General features: G+C 46.0%; 2 protein-coding genes across 2 annotated transcripts in view; both read left to right on the forward strand.

Annotated features, from left to right (window-relative positions):
* The window catches only part of shbg (sex hormone-binding globulin), a 3,538-nt gene extending 1,571 nt beyond the window's left edge, over positions 1 to 1,967 (forward strand). The window contains exons 4-8 of the mRNA XM_069169877.1: positions 20 to 181; positions 338 to 494; positions 678 to 814; positions 992 to 1,196; positions 1,445 to 1,967. Coding sequence (XP_069025978.1) covers positions 20 to 181; positions 338 to 494; positions 678 to 814; positions 992 to 1,196; positions 1,445 to 1,578 — 795 coding nt within the window. The 3' untranslated portion in view covers positions 1,579 to 1,967. The remainder of the gene's footprint in view (positions 1 to 19; positions 182 to 337; positions 495 to 677; positions 815 to 991; positions 1,197 to 1,444) is intronic.
* Positions 1,968 to 2,402: 435 nt separating this feature from the next.
* On the forward strand, positions 2,403 to 21,832 carry neurl4 (neuralized E3 ubiquitin protein ligase 4). The gene is given in 30 exon segments (XM_069169876.1): positions 2,403 to 2,976; positions 8,345 to 8,867; positions 8,961 to 9,026; positions 9,105 to 9,580; positions 9,767 to 9,878; positions 9,973 to 10,061; positions 10,169 to 10,241; positions 10,673 to 10,946; positions 11,639 to 11,820; positions 11,904 to 11,989; positions 12,110 to 12,272; positions 12,376 to 12,580; positions 13,058 to 13,134; positions 13,290 to 13,368; positions 13,556 to 13,725; positions 13,898 to 14,050; positions 14,216 to 14,361; positions 14,621 to 14,839; positions 15,356 to 15,454; positions 15,556 to 15,708; positions 15,843 to 16,010; positions 16,118 to 16,276; positions 16,376 to 16,555; positions 17,255 to 17,348; positions 17,450 to 17,557; positions 17,658 to 17,802; positions 18,350 to 18,462; positions 18,589 to 18,635; positions 18,637 to 18,749; positions 18,852 to 21,832. Coding segments are annotated over 30 exon segments (4,842 nt in total). The 5' UTR covers positions 2,403 to 2,811; the 3' UTR covers positions 19,057 to 21,832.
* The last annotated feature ends 2,855 nt before the right edge of the window (positions 21,833 to 24,687 follow it).

Genomic DNA, 24,687 nt, shown 5'->3' on the forward strand with positions numbered 1-24,687 from the left:
TTTTCTTGGTGTCACCAAGCTGGAGGTGAGCAACCAGGGGATGTTTGTAATTCTGGAGGTGGATGGCGTGAACGGGCTGGTTGTGGCCATGCGAACCCCACAGATGGAGGAGGTCATGTCAGGTGAACTTCGACTGGCCCTCGGTGGGATCCTGATCAACAAGGAGAAGATGATAGTTCAGGTAATAAATGAATTTTGGGATGATTTTTTTTTCTTCTTCTACATTTCCCAGAGTAACTTTTCTTCTCTTTTCACAAGTTCACTGGAAATAATCTGGATCCTTGAACATTTCTGCACCAACCATAGGTTCTCCTCTGCTCTGTGTTCTTTGCTGTAGTTCGAGCCGCAGATGGACGGCTGCATGCGGGACGGCAGCTGGCTGAACCTCAGCGTCCCGTGGAAGACAGAGGTAGAGGAGCTCTGGCCCTGCGATCAAAACATACAGCCTGGCAGCTACTTCCCCGGCACAGGATTTGCCATTTTCAACACCTCAGGTGGGATCATTGCATGAAGTTATACAAGATATGGAAAGCCTCAAAGCTCCTGCATTTAATAACGTGCTTCCCGAATGACGCACTTTCGCATGACAAGGCGTCGTGGGTAGAAATATGAAAGGCTAAAAGGTTATTTCAATACAGAATGTATTAATCATGCGACTTTTTAATGTCTTTTTGCAGTTTTTCCAATTGAGGGAGATGATGGAGTGAAGATTGAGTTGTGGGGTGATTTCACTCAGATGAATGGGGTCATTATGAGCATCAAGGCTGCAGGGCACGAGTTCATGTTCACTTTAGAAGCCAATAATAACACACAGGTACGCACGTATATCAGTCATTAGCCACAGTTGATTTGCAAATAATTCCCAGCGTCTGTTTACAGTGCCTACATTTGACTCATGGAAACACACACAAAACATTTGTGCAAACACACAGACTGGAGACCGCCGTGGATTCACCGAGAGTTATATTCTGTCTCTGTTTGGATTTTGCAGGACGTCACTCTCACTTTTGGGGAAGAGAAGATCACCATGAAAAACTCTTTCCGGAGACTGCTGATAACCTTTATGAAAGATTTACTGAAAGTGCGTCTGGATAAAGATGAATCAAAAGCCACCACGTTATCCGTGAGTTCGGCGAGCCACTCTGGTTCTTTGCCAGCTTGGACGGAGGGTCGTCTCGCCATCGGGGGTCTTTTGGGTGAGATTACGCAGCGATGAAGAACAGTGTGTTTCAAAACTGTCTGTGTGGCCTTAAATCATTCCAGAGCAGCTGCAGTTTATATATATATATATTTTGTATTTTAAGGTCTTGTATTATTGTTCAGAAAGAGAAGACAAGATTTACAGTTTAAAAAAAACAAAACAAAAAAAACAAACAAAATATGTTTTGATACGAAATATACCTTTGAACTGAAAATCCATCGGTGAGTTGGCGTTTCCTTTCAGGTGAAGGTGATGACGGCGTTGGCTCCCGCTTCTTGACAGGCTGCCTGGAGAAGATCCGGGTCGAAGGAAGAGATTTGGATCTGGATTTAGCTGTCAAACACGTGTCAGTCTCCTCTCACAGCTGCCCCGCATAGACCACGAGAGCACACACACAGTATGTGGACTAAAGATGTGCAGTAGATGCATTTACTCCGTTGCCTGTAGGTCCAAATTATATAAAAACGCAATGTATATAAAGTGATAGGTTGTCTACAAAACGATAGAGGCAAGAACATCTTCCTCTGCAGAGCAGATAACCCCTTTAGTTTTTTTTTTATTAGGCTACTCATTCTGTAGTTAGACGTGTACCAATTGACCTCTAAAAATGTAAATAATTTACAATTAAATATTCACATTTTTTTAAATAGATGCCCCTTCTACTCACCCCAATTCGAACACAATATACCGATTCATTTGAGAAACGTGAGTGGTTTTGTCACCTTGGTAACAGCATATTTCTGAATAAAGTATGATTCTCCTTAAAGTGGCTGCTGATGAATATGAATTTTGCTGCTGCATTGAAGGCAAAATTGAAGGCCAACGGTGCTTCGAGGAAATTAAGACCTTGTGATTAAACACCTAGTGACAGTCACTGGTTCGGGACGTGGTATGTGCGCCCCCTAGTGGATTAGTGAAGAACACGTTGAATTCATCCTGTCCAGTCTTGTGTATGATGTCATTGAATCAATGAAACAGCACCAGACACATGTAAAATCAAAAATATTGCTTGTCATCTTTAAAAAAAAAGAAAAGAAATAAGAGCAAAATTTTATCAAATTGATTTAGATTGAATAAATACTAAATATATTACATTGTTTATTGCATTTTTTTTTATTTTTTTTTTTTATATTTGTGAGTGATGCTTTTAGATATTATTCATGATATCATGTCAATTTAAAATGTATTGGGCAGAGAAACGTGCTACTTCTTTTTTTTTTTTTTTTTTTCATAAACGACAGATTATTGAAAACAAGTATAAACATGAAAAGATAAATATAATGTAAAAAGAAATGTAAAAAAAAAAAAAGAAAGGGTAAGTCAAGAAAGAACAGGGCTGGGTGAAGCCATGCAGGCTGTTTAAAATAATAATAATAATAATAATAAAAATAAATGAAATAGGAAACAAAACACAAGACTGAAATAGAGCTAAAATTAAATAAGATTGGACTGAAAACAATGATCCATAAACAGGAGCCACGTTGAAATGTGATGCCATATTTACAGCATTATGGGAACACTCCTGTATTGATTGCAGACAGAAATGTGCCGGAAGTAGTACGTTACTGTCGCAAAGCCCGACTGTCGCGCACACTGGCCGCCCACTGAAGATGGCGGCGGAGCTGCATCCGCGGAGCGGAAAGCTGATCGGCCTGTCCAACTCGAACCGAACCGCCCGGCGCAACCAGCCCGTCCAGGAGTTCAACCACGGCCTGGTGCTCAGCAAGGAGCCGCTGCGGGACCGGGATGTCTTCACCGTCCGTATCGACAAGAAGGTAAACAACAAGCGGGCCCGTCGCTCGGCTGCTCGCCGCTCGCTTGCAGCCGAGCGGGTGCGAGGGGCGGCGGGAAGGAGCCGCCGGGACGAGCCGGGGGTCCGTGTGTCGGTGCCGCTGCCCGGGGCGGTTTACGCGACCTGACAGCCGCCGGGACTGTTCAGACGTCCGGTTTCGGACATATCGAGACACGCAGCGGGACCCAGAAGGACTCGATAAACGGCTTCAACCCCCCCTCCTCCTCCTCCACCTCCCCCTCCTCCTCCCCCCCGGCGGGCGGAGACGTTAAACGGAACCTCCGAGCGCACGGCGAACCCGCCCGGGTACCGACGGTTAGCCGTGCTATTGAGCCCGCTAGACTTGTCTGGACGGGTGCCGGTTTATTTATTTATTTTTTTTAATGGTTCTTCGGGGGCTCGGTTCGGCTGTTAAACGTTGAGTTCTGGTTGTGAAGGAGCCGGTGACCGGGAGCCGGTGACCGGGAGCCCGTCCGCCCGTTGCGTCCTGACGGGTAATTGTACCGCAGTGGTCACGGCAGGCTGACTCGGAGGTGGAGGAAGTACTCCCGATTATATTTACTTTACAAAAAGTACAAATTACAGCAAATCTAACAATACAAGTAAAAAAAAAAAAAAAAAAAAAAAGTCCTGCATGGATTTTATTTATGTTTAATTAAAAGTATTAAAGAAACAGCCGGTTTGGTCCTTTTGACTGAACTATTATATCTATAAATATCTATAAATATATCATTAGATAATTAATAGTGAATCATCAGTGTGTAAAGCAGGTGGAGCTGGTTTGATCTGCTTTATAAACAGTTTTTATATCCAAAGTACAGCAATGTTGGGATTATTTATAATATTATTGAAATTAAACCGTGTGAGAAGTTTAAAAGGGGGAAAAAAACAACAACAACAACAAACTACGTGGGAGAGCTGTTAACTCACATACACATATTATTAATATTTATCATAGTTTGCGTGAACTTTATTCCCTTTTAAATCATTTTGAGTTCAAACAGAGTATTTTCAGATTTTAGCTGCTTGAGTGTAATAATGCACTTCATGCTATTACTCATTCATTCCTGGTGTTTGTACAAAAACAAAAACGCACCAGTCCCTTCCTCATTGTTGTTGTTTTTTAAACCATCGGTTTCTTTTCTTGCTCATCGGTTCTGATCGTCTCCGGTGAAGAAGATCCATTTCTCTTCTTTTTTTCTGGGAAAGAAGTCAGATATTTTCCATCATAAATATCCCATCAGTTTATTATTTACTGCTTCAGGTCTCTTCTTCTTAAATTCTTCTGATGCCAATTTTTGAACAGTACTTCATGCAAAACAGACATTCCCATAAAATATGTTGATTTAGTCGCTTGATGTAGAATTATTAACATTATTATTATTATTATTATTTAATATTAAGTGTCATGAAAAAGAGAACTCAATTCCATTATGTGGATAAATCACAAATAACGCGGTGTTTTTTTGGACCAGATATATGTATATAATCACTTTGCTGTAACTGTTGCTCAACCCTACTCGCCCGCGTGACTTCAACGTGGCTGCGCGCCGCCGGGTCGCGCGCTCCGGTGGAACCACGTCCGTTCATATCGCGTCCAGGTTCCTGTGTTTACGTTCTGGCTCTTATCAGCGGAGGAAAGCTTGCCTCTGCCGTTGTTGATGACCTCCGCAGCCTCGCCACCCGACGGGGCTCATCGACAACACGACGGCTCTCGAGCCGGTGCCGGCGCCAACTGGGCCGCACGCGCGCCAAATTTAAGAAAAAAAAAAAAAAATGACAAGCGTGTCGGGCCAAAGACGCAGAGAGAGGTTATTCAGGAAGACGCCGAGCTGCGCGGGAGCCGGGAAACCTAAACGTCGGCCTGAATAGCAGCCGCTTGTCCGTAAATGATTACGCATCCGTTATGGGAGCTCGCGATCCTCGGCCTCATAAACAGCCTCGTGCTCTGTCGTGACGCGTCTGAAAATCAATACTTTTCCATCGCAGAGTGCCCGCTGGCGTCTACAGAGGAGGCTGGGAAACGAATCAGGGGGATTTCTTTGCACGTAAAGTTTGCTGTGATTTTGGGAACGGTTGGTTTTGTGTGGGAAGCTGCAGAAATGAAGAGATCCAGTTCAACCGTCCAGAGCTGTAGGATCTCGTCATATATCCTGCATGTTGTTTCAAACTGGAGATGAGTGGAAACAATCAGCTGATTTGATGCTGATGTTTTTATTTGTTTTGTTGTTGTTGTTGTTTTTTTATCTCACCTGCTAGGTGACTGAATATCTTTAGGTATTGAACTGTTTGTTGGAAAACGTCTGCGTGTGCTGCAACAAAATGATGATAAACACACTTTCTGACACAATTAGTAATGATTCCTTGAATGTGGTTATAAAATACTTGGTAAAGATATGTAAAAAAAAAGAAACTTTGAACAACCTGTGAATCAAAAAAACAACAAAAAAACAGTTTTGCACGGACTAGTTTTCATGGAAATTCAACTTTTTGTTTTGTTTCACACAATGAAAGTCAGATAATTTGACATCTGAACCCCGAATGAGTTTCAGGATTTGCTTTTAAAATTTTGCAAAGTGCAATAAATGTTTCATTGCTTTAAAAGCTGCCCGGTGATCCTCGTCGGCCTGTTTTGTGCAGTTGTATCCTGCAGTTATTGGTCTCCGGAGTGGAGCGAGCGAGAGGCTGAGAGGCTGAGAGGCAGACACCCACAGCCTGCTGTTACGTAAGGAGACGGAGATGTCTGTCTCGTCCACACGGCGACCCGGTCAGACCGAGCTACTACTAAATCTGTTAACCCAGATACCCGGGGCTGCCGTAGCACACTGCCTCACATAGCACCTGTCTTGAGAGCTGAGCAGCAGGAGAGGAAGCACACAATACTTTAGAAATAGTATTGATCTCGGAAGAAAGGTTGTTTTTTGTTGTTGTTGTTGTTGTTGTTTCTCCTTGGCACGCCGCAGAGTCTCATCCCGGGAGCTCGTTAAAGCTTCAATGTTACGGTCAAGGTCACTTGCGTCCGGATGGATTTCTGCCAACTTCAACCGGAGTCCCGTGGCGTAGCAGAGGAAACTAGAAAAGGGGAGAACAGTTGAAGGCTGAGGATGAAACTCGGCGTTGGCTTTTAGCTCCTAAGGAAAAACACTGCGTAGTTTTTATTCTTCTTTTTATTTTTTTTTTTATATGGTGGACGTTTTTCTCCTTGAGCAGCAGGTGGAGCCCGGAGATCGCTCCCTCAGCGGGATGACACGGGTTCACGGCTCCGTGTCCACGAGCATCTGCCGAAGCCGAGACTGTGAATCCGCACCGACTGCAGTCTCTCCTCCACATCACGGGACCCACACAAAAAAATGAGGAAGAAAAACCTCCCCCCGTCCCCCCAGAATTCACCCCTGGAGATCAATACAGTATCACGTTATCGTCGTCTTCTGGGGGAGTTTTGTGTTACTGGGAAGGAACGGATATGTCGGGCTGCTTGTTAGGTGATACGAGTCCAATGTCATGCAAAGACAACGACAAGTGAACGCTGTCTTGATTTTTTTTTGTGTGTGTGTGTTTAGCTTCAGGTATGAATATTGAGGTGAAGCTTGTGTGTTTGCAGACTTGTATGCTTTGTGTGGACAGATTTAATCATCACAGCTGGACCACAGAGGCGTCTGTGTTTTCATAAGGTTGAACCTCATGTTATTAATTCAGTCTCAAAACAGTGGAAAGAAGCTCGTTGAAGCTACAAGCATCATCCAGCAAAACGCCCCGAATTTATTCAAGCGGCGCAAAAATCTGCAGATTTTTAGGTGTCAAATACTATAAAAAAAAGTTGATGACCAACATATCTACTGTACATTGAATAAGAAAATGTCACGATATTTTACAATACTTTTTCAGTGACGATATTATTAACAATATGACAAAATACAAAAAAATACGTGTTCTAGTTTCAAATAAAATATATATTTTAAATATATAAATCATTATATATCCATCTTTTTAACATATATTTTTAGATCCTACTAAAAATCATACCAATATTGCCATGAACGATATATTTGGCACCCCATTGATGCTGGTGTTTATATTGGAGGACTCTTACCTCGCCTTTAATCACTAGCGTTTAAAAAAAAACAAAAAAAAACTTCATTTTTATCAAATAAAACTTTTATTTGCCGAGCTTCAATAAAAACGAGGAGTGTCACTACGTCTCGTGACGTGATCTTCTCAGCTCTGCAGTCCCACAAATTGTGTTTGGACAGCCTTTTGTATGTATTTTTTAATAGAGTAGATAAAAATATCTGCGCTCTGGATTAAAGCTGTAAAAACCTTAATTAGACTGAAGGAGGGAACAGTTCAACCTCGCTGGTCTTCATCAGGAAAACAACCAACCTGAAAAATAACAAGTCGTGTCGAGGCGACGTCATGGCATTGATTACATTCTTCTGATGTCGCGGTCCGCTGACACCTGCTGTGCCCCCCACCCCACCCCTCCCACTCCCCCACCATGTTGCAGGTGTTTTAAACAGTCTGTAGTTTAATCGGTCGACTGTGATGTCAGCAGGATGTAATAGTCTTAGTCTTACCTTACGCCCGGTCTAAATATAGAACAGGATGTGTACACAACTGCCTCTCTGCATCATTATGTCTCGAACCTGCCAGTTTGGGTATTACAAGACTTTTTGTGGGACCGGTGCTTTTTTTTTTTTCTCCACCTTTCGGGAGGTTTTTTTTCCTCCGTCCTGATTCTTGCACGTTGCCCGACGAGCTGTCTGCCGCCGCAGCGCCCGAGTTGCCCACGACGGATTTTTCCTACAAATTTCCTGCATTTTGGTGTGTTCACGCTGTCCTGCCTCTTTTTTTTTTTTTCAAAGCAGCGCTCCCTGAGCTACGTTCTCCACTGACAGGATGACTAAAAATAACATGATGGATCATACAACAAGACACCCTTTGTTTTCCATAGATATCTACCTGCAGTTTTTAGCACAACGCTTCACTCTTTTATAGCAGTAACTCTCACATCGCAGCTTTGCAGCCTCCACGCTGAGTCTTTTTACGCTCTGAGGAACAGCTGGCGACAGCTGTTTTCGTACTACTTTCTCCGTATGGATATTTCGCGGTTGTTTTGTTCGCCGGTGTCTCTACATTTTATATCACCTTTTAATAGAATTCATTTGGTATCGCTAAAAGCTGCTTTAAGATGTTTCTGAGTGTTCTTGAGTGTTTTGGCGTGTGCAGGGAGCGACTTCAGGCTCTGGTAACTTGTGAAGAAGATGTGCCATTGTTTTTTTGTTTTTGTTGACATTGCCGTTAAATAATACATAACTTGGTGAAATCATGAACCTCTCCGATCTCCCCTTCAGGTGAACTCGTGGAGCGGCTCCATTGAAATAGGCGTGACGGCACTGGACCCCGCCGCGCTGGACTTCCCCAGCAGCGCCACGGGCCTCAAGGGCGGCTCCTGGATCGTGTCGGGCTGCTCGGTGCTACGGGACGGCCGCTCCGTCCTGGAGGAGTACGGCCGCGACCTCGACCAGCTCGCCGAGGGCGACCGCGTGGGCATTCAGCGCAGCTCCCGCGGCGAGCTCCACCTGTGGGTGAACGGGCAGGACTGCGGCGCGGCCGCCAGCGGCCTGCCGACCAGACTGTGGGCGGTGGTGGATCTGTACGGCAAGTGCACTCAAGTGACGGTGGTGAGTTGCGAGCCGCCGCCGCCCTCCGCGGAGAGAGAGAGAGAGACAATAGAGCGGGAGGAGGAGGACGAGGAGGATGACGATGAGGAGGAGGAGGAGGAGGAGGTGGTCGTGTGCGGGGTTCGGGAGGACGCGGGGATCGCGGCACTTATGAATGCGGCAGCACTGAATGGAATGATGAACGGAGACGAAGGTAGGAAGCCTGTTTATCGGCGTGGCTCTCGGGCGCCTCCGTCTGTCGGGTTGTTTTCATCGCCTGTTTCCCTTTTTCGCTTCCTTCTGCCAGTGCCTGAGCTCAGCTGCAGTCACAGCCGACCGGACAAGTTCCCCAACAACCTGGAGCCCGACAGTGGTGAGAAAATCCTCCTCCGATCGGACTCTTTGCGGCCCGACCGCCGCTGACCACCGCTCTCTTCCTGTGTCTCTCCAGTTCTGACGGAGCACCAGCTCTTCGACGTCTTCAACAACGCAATAGTATCCTTTTACCGCTCCGAAGACGAGGGCGGAGGGGAAGACGGTGGAGGAGGAACAGGAGGAGGCAGCAGCGACGGAGGGGGAGGAGGAAACACGGGGACGGAGTCCTCTTCCAGGAACGACAGAGGGAGCAACAGCAGCGGAGGAGGTGCGGTGAACAGTGACAGTGGAACGGGGACAACGGGAGGAGGCGGAGCCGGAGGAGATGCCGGCAACACTAATAACACCCCCGCTGGTAATGGAGGGGCGGCGCCGGGGGCGCCGACGGGCGGGATGACCACCAACGACGCACTGCTGTTCCACGAGAAGTGCGGCACGCTGATCAAACTGAGCAACAACAACAAGACGGCGGAGCGGAGGAGACCGCTGGACGAGTTCAACAACGGCGTGGTGATGACCAACCGGCCGCTCCGGCACAACGAGATGTTCGAGGTGTTTACGATCGCGCGGCTCGTTGTTACCGACCGAACCGGCGTCCCCGTTGGTGGTTGATTAAACCTCCCAAACACACGAGAGCACGTTGAATCTCAGGCCTGAACAGAAAAACAGTTATTTTTTTGTTTGGGCTGGAATAAAAGTCAGGATAAATACTCAGATCTGTTTCCTCCGTTTCATCAGATTCGCATTGATAAGCTGGTGGACAAGTGGTCCGGCTCAATAGAGATCGGCGTGACCACGCACAACCCCAACAACCTGGACTATCCCGCAACCATGACAAATCTGCGTTCAGGTAACACACACAAACCTCACGGAGAATCTGTAGTAAACGTAACAGAAAGTGCTCATCGGGAATTTATTTGGACTTTATTTATTTTTCTTTCAAGGTACAATCATGATGAGCGGCTGCGGGATATTAACCAACGGGAAAGGAACCCGCAGGGAATACTGTGAATTCAGCCTGGATGAACTTCAGGTTCGTGGCGATACACAAAACACGCACAGCACACCTCACTCGGACTCGCACGGTGCCGATAAATCTGTCGTTACATTCTCCGTCGTCTCCTCTCGTCCGCCGTCCAGGAGGGAGATCACATCGGGTTGATGCGCAAAGCCAGCGGGGCGCTTCATTTCTACATCAATGGCATCGATCAAGGTGAGACCCCGCATGAAGGGGGAAAGGAAGCCCGGGGCTGCACCGTGAGTGGATTACAGCTGTTACCTGTATGAATGAGTGATTGAGAAACACGCAACCAATCGGCTCGGAGGAAATCTGCACCATCGTGGAAAAACACTGAAACCAGTGAAACGTTAACATATCAGTCGGTGTCGTAGATATTTAGTGACATTTTTAGTATTTTGTTTTCCTGTTTGATCCCATGATGCTCTACGTTGTGAACTATCTGCTGACTAATCACAAAATAGCTGCAATGGATGAATCAATTATTCATAACGCCACAAATAGAGACTGTCAGCAGTGTCACAGCGGATCTGAAGATGAACTACCTTCATACTTAAAAGCAGAAGAACCGTCGGACTCTCCGGCAGGTCGACTTCCACCTCTTAACGGCTTCGTGTGTTTTCCAGGTGTTGCGGCAGCTCAGACGCCCGCCGTCGTCTACGGCGTGGTCGACCTCTACGGCATGGCCGTCAAGGTCACCATCGTGCACAACCACAACCACAGCGACCGCCTCAGACGCAACAACGCCATCATGCGGGCTCTGTCGCCCGACGTGGGCCGACCGCGGCCGGCTCTGTCGCTGACCCCGGACGCCGAGGGGCCGGACCGACTGCTCTTTCACCACAACTGTGGCCAGAAGGCCGCCATCATCAGCGACGGCAGGACGGCGCTGCGGCCGCAGTGAGTCCAATGCATGTCTACTTACTGTGTGTAAGACGTAACGAGACAAATAAGTTGACGCATCCAGAGGGTTTTAGTGGGGTTTTTTTGGTCTTAAAAAAGGTTTGGATACAGAGAAACTCGGCTTGTTGCTGTGATGTGTTCTAGGTTTGGTCTAAATAATAAAAAAAAGTATGATGCGTAATGTGGAGAAATACTCTACTTCCAGTATTTTAAACACAAAATTGGGTAAATTAAATCTGCGGTGGGGAACGTTTGTCTCCCCCTGCTGCCAGTGAGAGTAATTACAAAAACACTGGTGACGTCAGCGGCTCTGCAGTAGTCTCCTCTGTCACTGCTTTTGCGGCTCGCTTCATTTTGAGAATTTGATCTCTCGAGCTCAGGAACATTTTGCAAACTCCAGACGAGCCGAACGACTAAATTCTTTTATCGCCACGTGAGCTAGCAACGTGCTAAACCAGAAGTTAGCTGGTAGAAGTCTCAGGTGCCCACTGAGCACGCCCGGTGTGCACTCATGCGGTCGCCACAGGAATGTCTCACCAGACACCGGATTTAAAAAGAGAGATTTTACACGATGCCGATCGACTTCATCTTCGTGGTGTGAGCCGCTTCCAGAAGTACTGAACGTTTAACAGACATTCATTTGCGCGTGAAAGTTTCCCACTCCGGCTTCAACGACGCTGCGTTCACAGTGCGACCGATGACTTCAACCACGGCGTGGTCCTGAGCAGCCGGCCGCTGCGCTCCAACGAGGTGTTCCAGGTCCGCATCGACAAGATGGTGGACAAGTGGGCCGGTTCTATTGAAATTGGCGTCACGACGCACAACCCCGCCTACCTGCAGCTGCCCTCCACCATGACAAACCTGCGCTCAGGTAAAATCAAAGAAAACGCCTCCGTAAGTTGGAACGATTTGCTCCACCGGGACGCCCGATGAAGGTCGTGCGATGTGTTGCAGGGACGTGGATGATGACGGGGAACGGAGTGATGCACAACGGAACCACAATACTGGATGAGTACGGACACAACCTGGACCGACTCAAAGTAAGTCCTGTTGTTTTTTTTTTTAGCACTCCGTCATGTCACCCGTCGCTCTTTCTCCCGTAATAATGTCTCGTCCCTCTCCTCCCCCTCCTCCTCCTCTTCCTCCTCCTCTTCCTCCAGGCGGGCGACACCGTCGGTGTCGTGCGGAAAGAAGACGGCAGCCTCCACTTCTTTGTGAACGGTGTGGCTCAAGGCCCGGCGGCCTGGAACGTTCCCCCCAGCGTGTACGCCGTGGTGGACCTCTACGGTCAGGCGGCTCAGGCCACCATCATGGACGACATGGGTGAGAGAGGGAGGAAGACCAGCGGGGCAACGATGAAGATGATAATGGCACCGAGTAGTTACGCCCCTCCCCCGCCCCCTTTTTGTGTTTGTTCCCGTCTCAGTGGACCTCCCCCCTCTTCCAGAGGACAGCTCCGAGGGCCCCACCGCCATGTCCCCCGGGAGCCCCTGCTCGGTAGCAGGAGCCGCCACTGACCTGCGTTTCCACCAGCTGCACGGCACCAACGCCGTCATCACCAACGGGGGGCGCACCGCCCTGCGCCAGAACTGCCGCAGCGAGTTCAACGACGCTATCGTCATCTCCAACAGGTGAAACGAGGGATCCTGAAGTCGCGTTTGGTGACCATGAAAACACGATGAACTGCCACATGAAGTTGGTTACACACTGATATATTTTCCTGCGTCGATGTCAAGAGTGTAAAAAGAGGAAGCCCCGTTTATTTTTTTTATTTTTTTACAATGTTATTCAGATTCACAGCAGGTTTTTCGTCGGCTGTGCAGTTTTAGTTCCGGGTTAGCTGTAAAATGTGACTCGCAGTTTATTTAATGCTCATTTGTGGGACAGACGGACAACAACCCGAGAAGCATTTCAAGGTTTTGGTCTTTACAAACTGTGTCTTCAAATATTTTTGAGCCGTCAAATGAGCATTTCTGATACATACGAGTTATGTTTTTGTCGAAGCTAACTCCCATTATTCTCATCAGTTATGTGGTTAAAAAGGTACAAACAGGTCATTTTTGGTGCCACGTGGTGTTTACAGGTGAATAAATACTTGCGTGTTGCAGGTGCCTTCGGGATGGAGAGCTGTTTGAAATCATCATTCAGAAGATGGTGGACCGCTGGTCAGGTTCAATAGAAGCAGGTCAGATGTGACGTCTGTGTGGTATCACAGCGATCTGGTCTTACGACCTCACGTTGATCTCCAAAGCAGCAGTTCAGACTCTGATTTCAAATATACTTCGTGTCACCATCACTGGTTCCACCTCTTTTCTTTTTTTCTCCTTCCTGTGTGTGCAGGAGTGACGGCCATCAGACCAGAGGAGCTGGAGTTTCCAAACACGATGACCGACATTGACTACGACACCTGGATGCTCAGGTACTGATGCTCTGCTTTTTTTTTTTTTTTTTAAGGCCGTTGAACATGTGTAGGTGTTGTTTCGACGGACTTGGTGTTTCAATGATGCTCCCAACCGTTTTCACTTGGAGACACGAAACAATTTACATGAATGCGAACATTTACAGATTTGATTTTTTTTTTTTTTGTATTTATTTCTCGTCCACAGTGGAACGGCCATCATGCAGGACGGCAACACGATGCGCAACAACTACGGTTGCGATCTGGACTCCCTGACGACGGCCTCGCGGATCGGCATGATGCGCTCAGCCAGCGGAGATCTCCACTATTACATCAACGGCGTGGACCAAGGCGTCGCCTGCTCCGGTCTGCCACCGGGTAAAGAACGGCAGACAGAAGTTAGAGGGCCGGGCCGCAGCCACACACTGATGAAATGCCCGAAATGTGTCTGATATGTTTGTGTGTGTGTGTGTGTGTGTGTGTGTGTGTGTGTGTCTCTCTCTCTCTGTGTGTGTGTGTGTGTGTGTGTGTGTCCGTCCGTTTCTCTCAGAAGTGTTCGCTGTGATCGACCTGTACGGTCAGTGTGTTCAGGTGTCCATCACCAGCTCCTCAGGCCCGCTGGACAACAGCCTCTGTACCAGCAACATCACTGAGAAGAGCTTCCCCATCCACTCCCCAGGTACACCTCAGGGTCGTCACACAGGTCAGCACAGCCTGCTGCAGCACGGGGGATCACGTCGTGCAAATCCTTCACGAAAATGATCCCGAGCAGTCGTGTAAATTGGTTCATGAGTTTATTTCTAAATAAGAGCAGAGAAGTGAAGGCCTCATCTGGATGTCTTTGTCTCGTCCCGTCTTGTGTTTTTAGTAGCAGGCGTCGCCCATCGGCTCCACGGCAAACACGGCAAGAACGTGGTGCTGCTCGGCGAGGGCTGCCAGGCCGTCCGAGTCGGAGGTTACGCTCACGGCATCGTGTTCAGTGCGAAGGAACTCAAAGCGGACGAGCTCTTCGAGGTACGCCGGGAGTCCCGGTTTACCGGTTTACCGGAGAAACGCTCTGAAAAGTGGACAAAAATAACGTGCAGATATCGGTATATTTTAGGGTTAAAAATTCTCCGGTAAAAAAAAAAAAAAAAAAAAAAAAATCCGTTTCTGTTTTCCCTGTCAGGCAGGACTTGTTTCTTTCTCTTCCCTGATCCTCTCTCTCTCTCTCTCTCTCTCTCTCTCTCTCTCTCTCTCTGTCTCTCCCCCTCTCTCCCCCTCGTCTCTGCAGGTGAGGATTGATGAGGTGGATGAGCAGTGGTGCGGTTCGCTGCATATCGGCCTGACCACGCTGGCACCCCCGGAGCTGCCGTCCTGCCCGCTGTCAGGCCTCTCCCCCTCCCTCCCGCAGCTCCGCACCAAGGTCACCTGGCTGCTCTGCGGCTCGGAGGTCCGTCGCAACGGCGCGCTGCAGCGCCAGAACTACGGCTGCTCGCTGGACCGGCTGACGGTGAGCTGCACTCCCCCTCCTCCGCGAGCGGGGGGAAAACAACTTCACTGCAGTCCTACCGGTTGGATTTACGATCGACTCCAAATGTTGTGGAGCGCTTAAAGCGGTCAGGTCCGGTTTATGGATCAACCTTCAGGCGTTAAGATTTAAACCTTGACTTGAGTTATTGATTAACGCGATTCCTCGCTGCTGAAGTAGATCATTCACATTTTCATTGATGACTCGAAAACATGAAATTTACGAGACGTGCAGGAAAACTGCTATTAAATCAACACTGATGGACTCTTATTATAAACCAGCGTTACTCTGGATTCACATGTTCAATTCTTTTGCAATTATTTATTGAAAAGGAATCTTTTTGAAGCTGAAAACACATTCGAAGCATCCAGTCGTCAGCCGGTCACCGTACCGCTACCTGTCAGACAACTGAGCAGCTGCCTCAGCACATTTGGTCTCTCTGCTCCCTGAACGTTGACCCGAAGCAGCAGACGTTAAGACTTGAGTGTGTGTTTCCAGGTCGGGAACCGCGTGGGCGTGAAGAGGTGCAACGACGACACCATGCACATCTTCATCGACGGAGAGGACATGGGACCTGCTGCTACAGCGGTGGCCAAGGTATGGACTCCTTTTTATTTTTATTTTTTTTACACGCTCGCACAATAAGAAGCTTTGCAGACCCGTGATGTCATCCAGCACCTCCTTCTCGCTCCTTGCAGAATGTTTACGCGGTCCTGGACCTGTACGGGCAGATAACGGCGGTGTCCATCGTCAGCTCCTCGCTGATGGAGGACATGGAGAGCGTGAAGGCGCCCTCGCTCTCCTCTGACAGCTGCAGCGAAGGAGAGGAGGACAGCACCCCCGTCAGGGAGGTACGGAGAGAACCTCGCTAGGCGTTTTATCTCGGTGACATCCGTCTGCCGGCGACGTATTCAAAAGTGACCCGACACCTTAAGAACCTCGGTTTTTCATTTCCCTCGTCGATGTCGCTTCCTGTCGCCTCCAGGTCGAGAGCGAGCCGTGCGCGCTGGAGCCCACCGTCGTGGCGTTCCTGGAAAACCACGGCAAAAACATCCAACTGTCCAACCAGAATCTGACGGCGGCCCGAGTGTCGAGCTACAACCAGGGCCTGCTGGTCACCGCCCAGCCGCTGGCTCGGCAGCAGCTGTTCCAGGTCTGGTTTCCCGTCTCGGCCTCAACCGCCTTCATTTTTAATAACCGTGTTATGTAGAGAGCGTGCGACCGGTCCAGCTCGTCACCAGCCTCTTTCCGGCCCTCCAGTTTCAGATCGACCGTCTGAACCCGTCGTGGACGTCGTCGCTGTCGTTAGGGGTGATAGGCCACTCCCCCGACCGGCTCAACTTCCCCTCCACGGCGTGCTGTCTGAAACGCTCCGCCTGGCTGCTGCAGCGAGACTCCGTCTTCCACAACTCCCTAAAGGTACGCGCACCAACGTGTCTGTCATGTTTGTGTCCATTTTCTTTTTCACGCTCTCACCCTCCCTTCTTTTACGACCGTCTCCGAACACTTCCTCCTCAGATATGCGAGAACTACGGTCCTAATCTAGATACTTGTCCGGAGGGGACGGTGTTGGGTCTGCTGGTGGACGCCAACAGTTGTCTCCACCTCTACGTCAACGGCATGGACCAGGGTGTGGCGGCGCAGGACATCCCCTCACCCTGCTACCTGTTCATCGACCTCTACGGCCAGTGTGAACAGGTCGGCACACAAACGCCACCACTCGGTGCATCTTCTTCCATCCTGGTATCGGAATCGAGAGTCAAGAATAGGGCGGTGTTTTCATTTAAAATATATACAAATACTTTTAACGTTTAAGCATAGACTGTCTACTAAAGTAGACGTAGCTTCCAGGTCTGAAAAGTGAAGCCAATGTGAAAGTGCCGTAAACTGCAATACCACCAAGGGCCACCAGGGGCAGGAGCGAAAAGGCTCCGGCTCCATAGACTCCCTATTCAACTTCTGGCATGAAATACAAAGTCAATACAGTTTTTCCAAAAGTCATTATGGTGTCATGAGCTAAAGTCTTGTCTTTCCTGTTAGTTTTCTGGAGGTTCATCTGAAAATATTCCCATCATTAAATAGAAAATAAGCCTTAAAAAGACGCATTTTTTGGGGGTCGTGTCTGTTTGATTGACAGGCCCTGGGTGCAGTCAGGTTTTAGCTGTAGGTGGGCGGGGCCTGATATCCTCAGCTCGACATCTCGCTGAGCAAAAGTTTTTAATATGACAAAGAAAACAAAATCTTGACTCTAAGAATAATTTCATTTAAGACGTCAAACGAATGTCGTCCAAAACGTCCAGAGGTTGAGATGCTCGTCTCACTTCAGAACGGAGCTGTTGTATCACTATGAAAACATGAAGTAATATTCCTCTAACGTATGTTGTGTCGTGATGGCAGGTTACTATAGTAACAAACAACGTGCCAGCTGTTGGTGGAGAGAGTGGTGAGACCCGCTGTCAGGGAGACATGGAGAAAGCCGACATGGTTGACGGTAAGAGTCTGTTGTGGTTTTTTGTTTTGTTTCGTCATTTAAACTTTATTGAAGTCCTCGAAGTCCTGAGGGTTTTTATTTTTATTTTTTTTTAATTGCAGGAATCAAAGAGAGTGTGTGCTGGACGCCCCCTCCAGAGGTCAACCCCAACAAGACCTGCGAGTACCAGGCGCTGTGCTCGCGCTTCAAGGACCTGCTCACGTTACCAGGTGGGGCCTCATTTCTCCGCCTCCACATTTGACTCTTTCTCAACCACAAACTCTCCCTCGGCTCTAAAATCACATCGTGTCCACTCGCTGTTCGTTTAAGATGGTTACTTCAACGAAGATGCAAAGTACAACCTGTGCTACTGCGAGTCCTGCCACAAGCTCCGGGGCGACGAGGCGTATTACAAGAGAGGAGAGCCGCCCCGGGACTACGCGCTGCCCTTCGGATGGTGCCGCTTCGCCCTCAGGTGAGAGGACGGGCCTCTCGGCCGGACGCGTGACGGAGCGGCGAGGTGTTGAAACTCCACCCGTGTATTCAGAACGGCAACTTTTTCAAATATTCACAACCTTCGCGACTTTCCGGGAACAATTGGGTTTAACGTTTCTGAAACTGAAACACTGCCGCAACACTTCTGACGCTTCGATTGCCTAAAAAGAAACGCAATTAACGTTTCAGTTGATTGACAGTTGGCGAACGTCCGACCTCGGACGGTTAATTCGGCACACGGAGTGAAAACTCTTCGGCTCCTTTGGGGCGCTAACTTCGTTTGAAGCCGGTCAGCTTCGTGCAGCGTGCTTCACGGCGGGACGTCAATCACAAGTCTTTATTTGGGGGTTTTGAGAATCTAGAAACCAAATGCACTTTCTGACAATTGGAAAACCCGGATTGCCGATTTTGAGCATTTCCAAATGTCATAAAACAAGGTGACCAAAGTCTTCCTTTTGTAATCTGTCATCTGTTCAGCCTTCTCTTTGCTGCACGTGTGTCAACGACAGTTTATGTTATTCATCCAGGATCAAGCCCCACTGTGAGGTTTCTAATGCACTGAAGAAGTGGCACATTGCGTACCACGGCACCAGCGTAGGAGCCCTGCGACGCACGCTGGACCACAGTCAGCTGCTGCCCGGTACCAGAACCACTCTTTGTTTTTATATAGAAACACACTACACGTAATGAAGACGTTTTTCTTTTCTTCTTCACGGAGCACTCTGTCACGTACGAGCTAATTCTTTTACTGACGTAATCGCTGCAGGGACGTCGTCCATCTTCTCCGTGTCTCCGGTGAAGGCCGAGGGGGCCGAACGGCTACAGCGAGCCGGAGGAGAACAGCGCCCCCGGCAGGGAGGTTCCCAGAGTGCGCCTCTCCCCCACCATGCGCTACTCCGGCTTGGAGATCTTCGCTCCCAAAGTGCAGTAAGTCCACCGCCCGGATTCAGTCAGCGAGGGGGCGGGGCTTATTTCCTGACTGTCCTTCTTCTTCTCCTCCTCCTCCTCCTCCTCCTCCTCCTCGTGCAGATTTCGGGACCCCCGTTCTCACCGCTGCCACCAGGCTCAGGTCGGATTCCAGGTGTGCGTGCGCCCCGGCTCCTATAAGGTCGGACCTCAGACCCTCGGCCACAGCGAGCCGCTGGATCCTCGCTTCAGCAACTCTGAGATCGAGTGGATCACCAAGGAAGAGGGCGGCACGCTGCTGTACGGGCTGCTCGTCCGAGTGGAGTGAACGGCGGGCGGCGCGGCAGGCGCTCCTCGTCCTTTTAGTAAACTGACAACCAAATCCAAGCCCTGCCTTGAGCGAGAGACTCCTCTGGAATCCAGCTGTTCCCGCTGCGGATTGTGGACAATTCAGCATTTTGGATTTTGTTTTTGTTGGTTTTCTGTTGTTTGGACTCTTTTAATTGCCGGCGGCGACGGCGGTTTCAAAGAACAGACACTGCCTGCACTTTATGTTTCGGACACTCGTGGGCAATTTTTAAGCTAACGTCTCATCGACACTACACGTTTGTTCATCGGCTGAATTTTTTTGTATTTAATTTTTTGCCACGTTTTTTTTTTTTTTTCTCTTCCCATCAACTTATTTTCCTCCCTCGAAACTAGCGTCTTCTTTTTTTTTTTAATTTTTCTTTTCCGCACTTATTTGAACTCGTACCACCTCTGCTCTGGTCAGTGTTTCATTTTGGGAGGAGATATTTAACAAACTGTCACCTGAAAAAGACTGAAAACGTGGGTCAAGAAAATAAAAAAAATAAAAAAGGCAATGTTTTCACAGAAATATATATATATATATATATGTATATATTTATATATATATGTATATATATATATAAAAAGACACTTGAATCTGAGGATGAACCCAAGAGTGTCATGTGACAGTGACGTCTATACGGGGGGAGCTTTTAAAACTGGAGGGAAAAAAGATGTTTACACGTGTACCGCTGTATGTTGCTGTCCTCTTCCCGTCTCCACATTTTTTATTTTTATTTGATTTGATTTGTTTTTTTCTAAAACAGTCCTGTTTGCTTTCCTCGCCCAGCATCACTTCTGACTCCTCTCGTCAAATAGAAAGCGTTTTAAACTGTGGAGAAAACTGGAGCGTCTGGAAAAGATCTTACTGCACCTTTTTTTTGGGGGGGGGGGGGGGGGGATTTAAAATAGTGCCAGATGATAACAAATGTTTTCCAGCCGTACGCCTAGAAAATGTGTAGCTAAATATATATTTTTTGTTTTTAATATTGTGTGTTCAGACATAATGGGTGGGGGATGTACCCGCCGTTTCTGGCTTTGTCCTGAGATTCAAAGAAATTTGGGGCTCGTTTGCATTTTTTTTTGTTTTGTTGTTGTTTTTTTAGCTCGGCGTTAGATGAGATTTTACCACGCCATAAAAAGAAAACAGGAAGCGACAGCTCGCCTCGTCCGATCCTCTCCCAAACGGTTCGTACAGAAACATTAATCGAACTCAAAACACAAAGGTGACACTGATACCTTATTTGAACTGTTTTCAAAAAAACCGTATTTAACTTTTACAACAACAAACAAAAAAAAACAAAAAAAATTACAACCGGCGCCTCCGCAGCTCAAAAGAAGCATCCCGTTTCTATGGCGACCATCTGCAAGTCGGCTACCCAAAGTGCAGACGTCGGAGTCGGAGGAACAGTCGTCGGGTCGTTCATCGAGACTCGCGAGTCCCCGTGGCGGTCCACGTACCGCAGTTTGGGAATCGCCGGGCAAGAAAACGCACCAATCGGCAACTCCTAAAACTCGAAAACAAAAATTAGTGTTTGTAGAAACCGGAGAGGAGCAAACGCGGGTCAGCGGTTACTCGGCAACAAGCGGGATCTCTGCTGGTTGCCCGGCAACTGTGGTGAAATGTCGATTTGTCCTTTTTTTTTTTTAACACTTTTTTTTTGTTTTAAAAGGTTTGAACGCACGATGTAAAATATAATAATCGGTGATGTTCAGAGGAGGCGGCAGGCGGGTTTTATTACCTTTTTTTTTTTATTATTATTTTTTTAAAGGAGTCGAGGTCGACTGTCGCTTCGTGTTTCCGAACAGTGTTAACGGTCGAATCTCTTAAAGCGACGGCGCACACTCCCCGAGATGGCCCAACTTTTCTTTTTCTTTCTTTTTTGAAGACGAACTGAAACCAACAAGGTGTAAAGTGGTTCTCCACAATCGTCTCGCTTCCCGTCATCGTTTACACTTGATCCGGTCCCCCTCCATCCTCCCCCCCTCCATCCTCCCCACCTCCTCCCTCCTCCTCCGCCCTCATCCACGGCTCCGTCATGTCTCGACACTGTTTACCCGGCCGGACCTCCGCAGCAACGAGCTGTTCGGGAGTCGCAGCAGGAAAGAGTTGAGTCGTTTGCGTCCCCCACGACCTCCGCTGGTGTTTACATGTGAACGTTGTTCATGAGGGCTCTGCAGTTCTTCTGCTCCGGCAGACATAATCGATTTACACTCGTTTATACGAGGGGTTTTTATCGGATCCAGGATATCCACTTCGATTGATTGTACGTGAGCAGCCGTTCAATCCTGTTGCCAATTTGCTAAACCTGCTTGAGAACATATATTCCTCCCCCCTCCTCCTCCCTCCTCCTCCATCTTCCTCCATCCTCCTCCTCCCTCCCTCCTCCTCCTCCTCCTCCCTCCTCCTCCTCCCTCCTCCCAGCGCTCGCCATCTTTCACGGCACAGTTTTGACGAGTCAAACTCACGGATTATAAATAAAGAAGCTCAGTCACCTTCTACGAGCAGCTGTGATCTAACTGACAAGGAGATTTACCGGGTTGGGCAGAGAAAAAAAACTTCCAATCGAAAATGTGAAAAAAAAAATAAAATAATAATATTAAATGGGTTATTTACAGCCCAGTGCTGCTTTGTACAATTTAATTTGTATTTTTTTTTTTTTGTTTTCTGTATGTTGCATTGTACAGGCTGTTACATAACAAATCATATCTTCCTGATTTATAAAAAAATAAACTGACAGACAGTATGCACAGAAGGACGGTTGACGTGTTATTTCTTCGGGAAATAATGGAAAAAAATGCGACGAATAAAAGACCAAACCTGCTGTTCTTTTTTTTATTTTTTTATTTAGAGTAGGAAAAAAAAGGTGGAGTTTTGAGTTTTGGACTTTTGAGGTGGACCCTGAGGGTTTGTTGTTTTCTTTCTGCTGACCTCTCTGGTCCTGAGCTTTCCTCGGCCCTCTCGCCTCATTTAAAGGAAATAGATTCGGCTTTTTGGATGAGAAGATCTAAAGTGGAAAAGATACACCTACCAACACCTTTAAATCTCAAATAATCGATATCTCATTAACAATTGATGAAATGGAAAGGAGAAAAACATTTCTTCTACAAAAAAAACTATATTTTGCTTTTTCTCAAGTCTCTCCGATGATTTATTTTATTTTTGGATGAAAGGCTTTCTGGCTTTGAAAAGTTTTAAAGCAAATTAAACAGCTTCATTTATTATAAGACGTTAATGTGACTCAGGAGAATAAACAACAAATTATTCATTTTAAGGGGAAACAAATAAAACATTTTTTAGGAACAGCAGTTTTACATGGAACTAACTACAGCAGTGGAAGATGTACGGTTCTTGGTCATTACTGTTGTAGTGGTGGCAGAGTGTCGGCCGGTTTTAGAAGAGCTGATTGAAAACTTTTCATGACGTACGATACTGACATTTTTGAAAACATTCTTTAGTTTGATGTTTTAATGAAATTTTGGACGATGACTTTTTTTTTTTTTTTTTTTTTTAATCATATTTTAGACGACATGCTATAGTATGACTTTTTGGTCATATTTTAGACGACATGCTATAGTATGACTTTTTTATTATATTTTAGACGACATGTTATAGTATGACTTTTTGGTCATATTTTAGACGACATGCTATAATATGACTTTTTGGTCATATTTTAGACGACATGCTATAGTGTGACTTTTTGGTCATATTTTAGACGACATGCTATAGTATGACTTTTTGGTCATATTTTAGACGACATGTTATAGTATGACTTTTTGGTCATATTTTAGACGACATACTATAGTATGACTTTTTGATCATATTTTAGACGACATGTTATAGTATGACTTTTTGATCATATTTTAGACGACATGTTATAGTATGACTTTTTGATCATATTTCAGACGACATGTTATAGTATGGCTTTTTGATCATATTTCAGACGACATGCTATAGTTTGACTTTTTTATTATATTTTAGACGACATGCTATAGTATGACTTTTTGGTCATATTTTAGACGACATGCTATAGTTTGACTTTTTTATTATATTTTAGACGACATGCTATAGTATGGCTTTTTGGTCATATTTTAGACGACATGTTATAGTATGACTTTTTGGTCATATTTTAGACGACATGTTATAGTATGACTTTTTGGTCATATTTTAGACGACATGCTATAGTTTGACTTTTTTATTATATTTTAGACGACATGCTATAGTATGACTTTTTGGTCATATTTTAGACGACATGCTATAGTTTGACTTTTTTATTATATTTTAGACGACATGCTATAGTATGACTTTTTGGTCATATTTTAGACGACATGTTATAGTATGACTTTTTGGTCATATTTTAGACGACATGTTATAGTATGACTTTTTGGTCATATTTTAGACGACATGCTATAATATGACTTTTTGGTCATATTTTAGACGACATGCTATAGTGTGACTTTTTGGTCATATTTTAGACGACATGCTATAGTATGACTTTTTGGTCATATTTTAGACGACATGTTATAGTATGACTTTTTGGTCATATTTTAGACGACATACTATAGTATGACTTTTTGATCATATTTTAGACGACATGTTATAGTATGACTTTTTGATCATATTTTAGACGACATGTTATAGTATGACTTTTTGATCATATTTCAGACGACATGTTATAGTATGGCTTTTTGGTCATATTTTAGACGACATGTTATAGTATGACTTTTTGGTCATATTTCAGACGACATGTTATAGTATGACTTTTTGATCATATTTCAGACGACATGTTATAGTATGGCTTTTTGGTCATATTTCAGACGACATGTTATAGTATGACTTTTTGATCATATTTCAGACGACATGTTATAGTATGGCTTTTTGGTCATATTTTAGACGACATGTTATAGTATGACTTTTTGGTCATATTTTAGACGACATGTTATAGTATGACTTTTTGGTCATATTTTAGACGACATGCTATAGTTTGACTTTTTTATTATATTTTAGACGACATGCTATAGTATGACTTTTTGGTCATATTTTAGACGACATGCTATAGTTTGACTTTTTTATTATATTTTAGACGACATGTTATAGTATGACTTTTTGGTCATATTTCAGACGACATGTTATAGCATGACTTTTTGGTCATATTTCAGACGACATGTTATAGCATGACTTTTTGGTCATATTTCAGACGACATGTTATAGTATGGCTTTTTGGTCATATTTCAGACGACATGTTATAGCATGACTTTTTGGTCATATTTCAGACGACATGTTATAGTATGGCTTTTTGGTCATATTTTAGACGACATGTTATAGTATGACTTTTTGATCATATTTTAGACGACATGTTATAGTATGACTTTTTGATCATATTTTAGACGACATGTTATAGTATGACTTTTTGATCATATTTTAGACGACATGTTATAGTATGACTTTTTGGTCATATTTTAGACGACATGTTATAGTATGACTTTTTGATCATATTTTAGACGACATGTTATAGTATGACTTTTTGATCATATTTTAGACGACATGTTATAGTATAACTTTTTGGTCATATTTTAGACGACATGCTATAGTATGACTTTTTGGTCATAT

The sequence above is a fragment of the Embiotoca jacksoni genome, unplaced genomic scaffold (assembly GCF_022577435.1).
Source record: "Embiotoca jacksoni isolate LCO1_2020_lvr unplaced genomic scaffold, fEmbJac1.0.p SCAF_47, whole genome shotgun sequence".
Classification (NCBI taxonomy): domain Eukaryota; kingdom Metazoa; phylum Chordata; class Actinopteri; family Embiotocidae; genus Embiotoca; species Embiotoca jacksoni.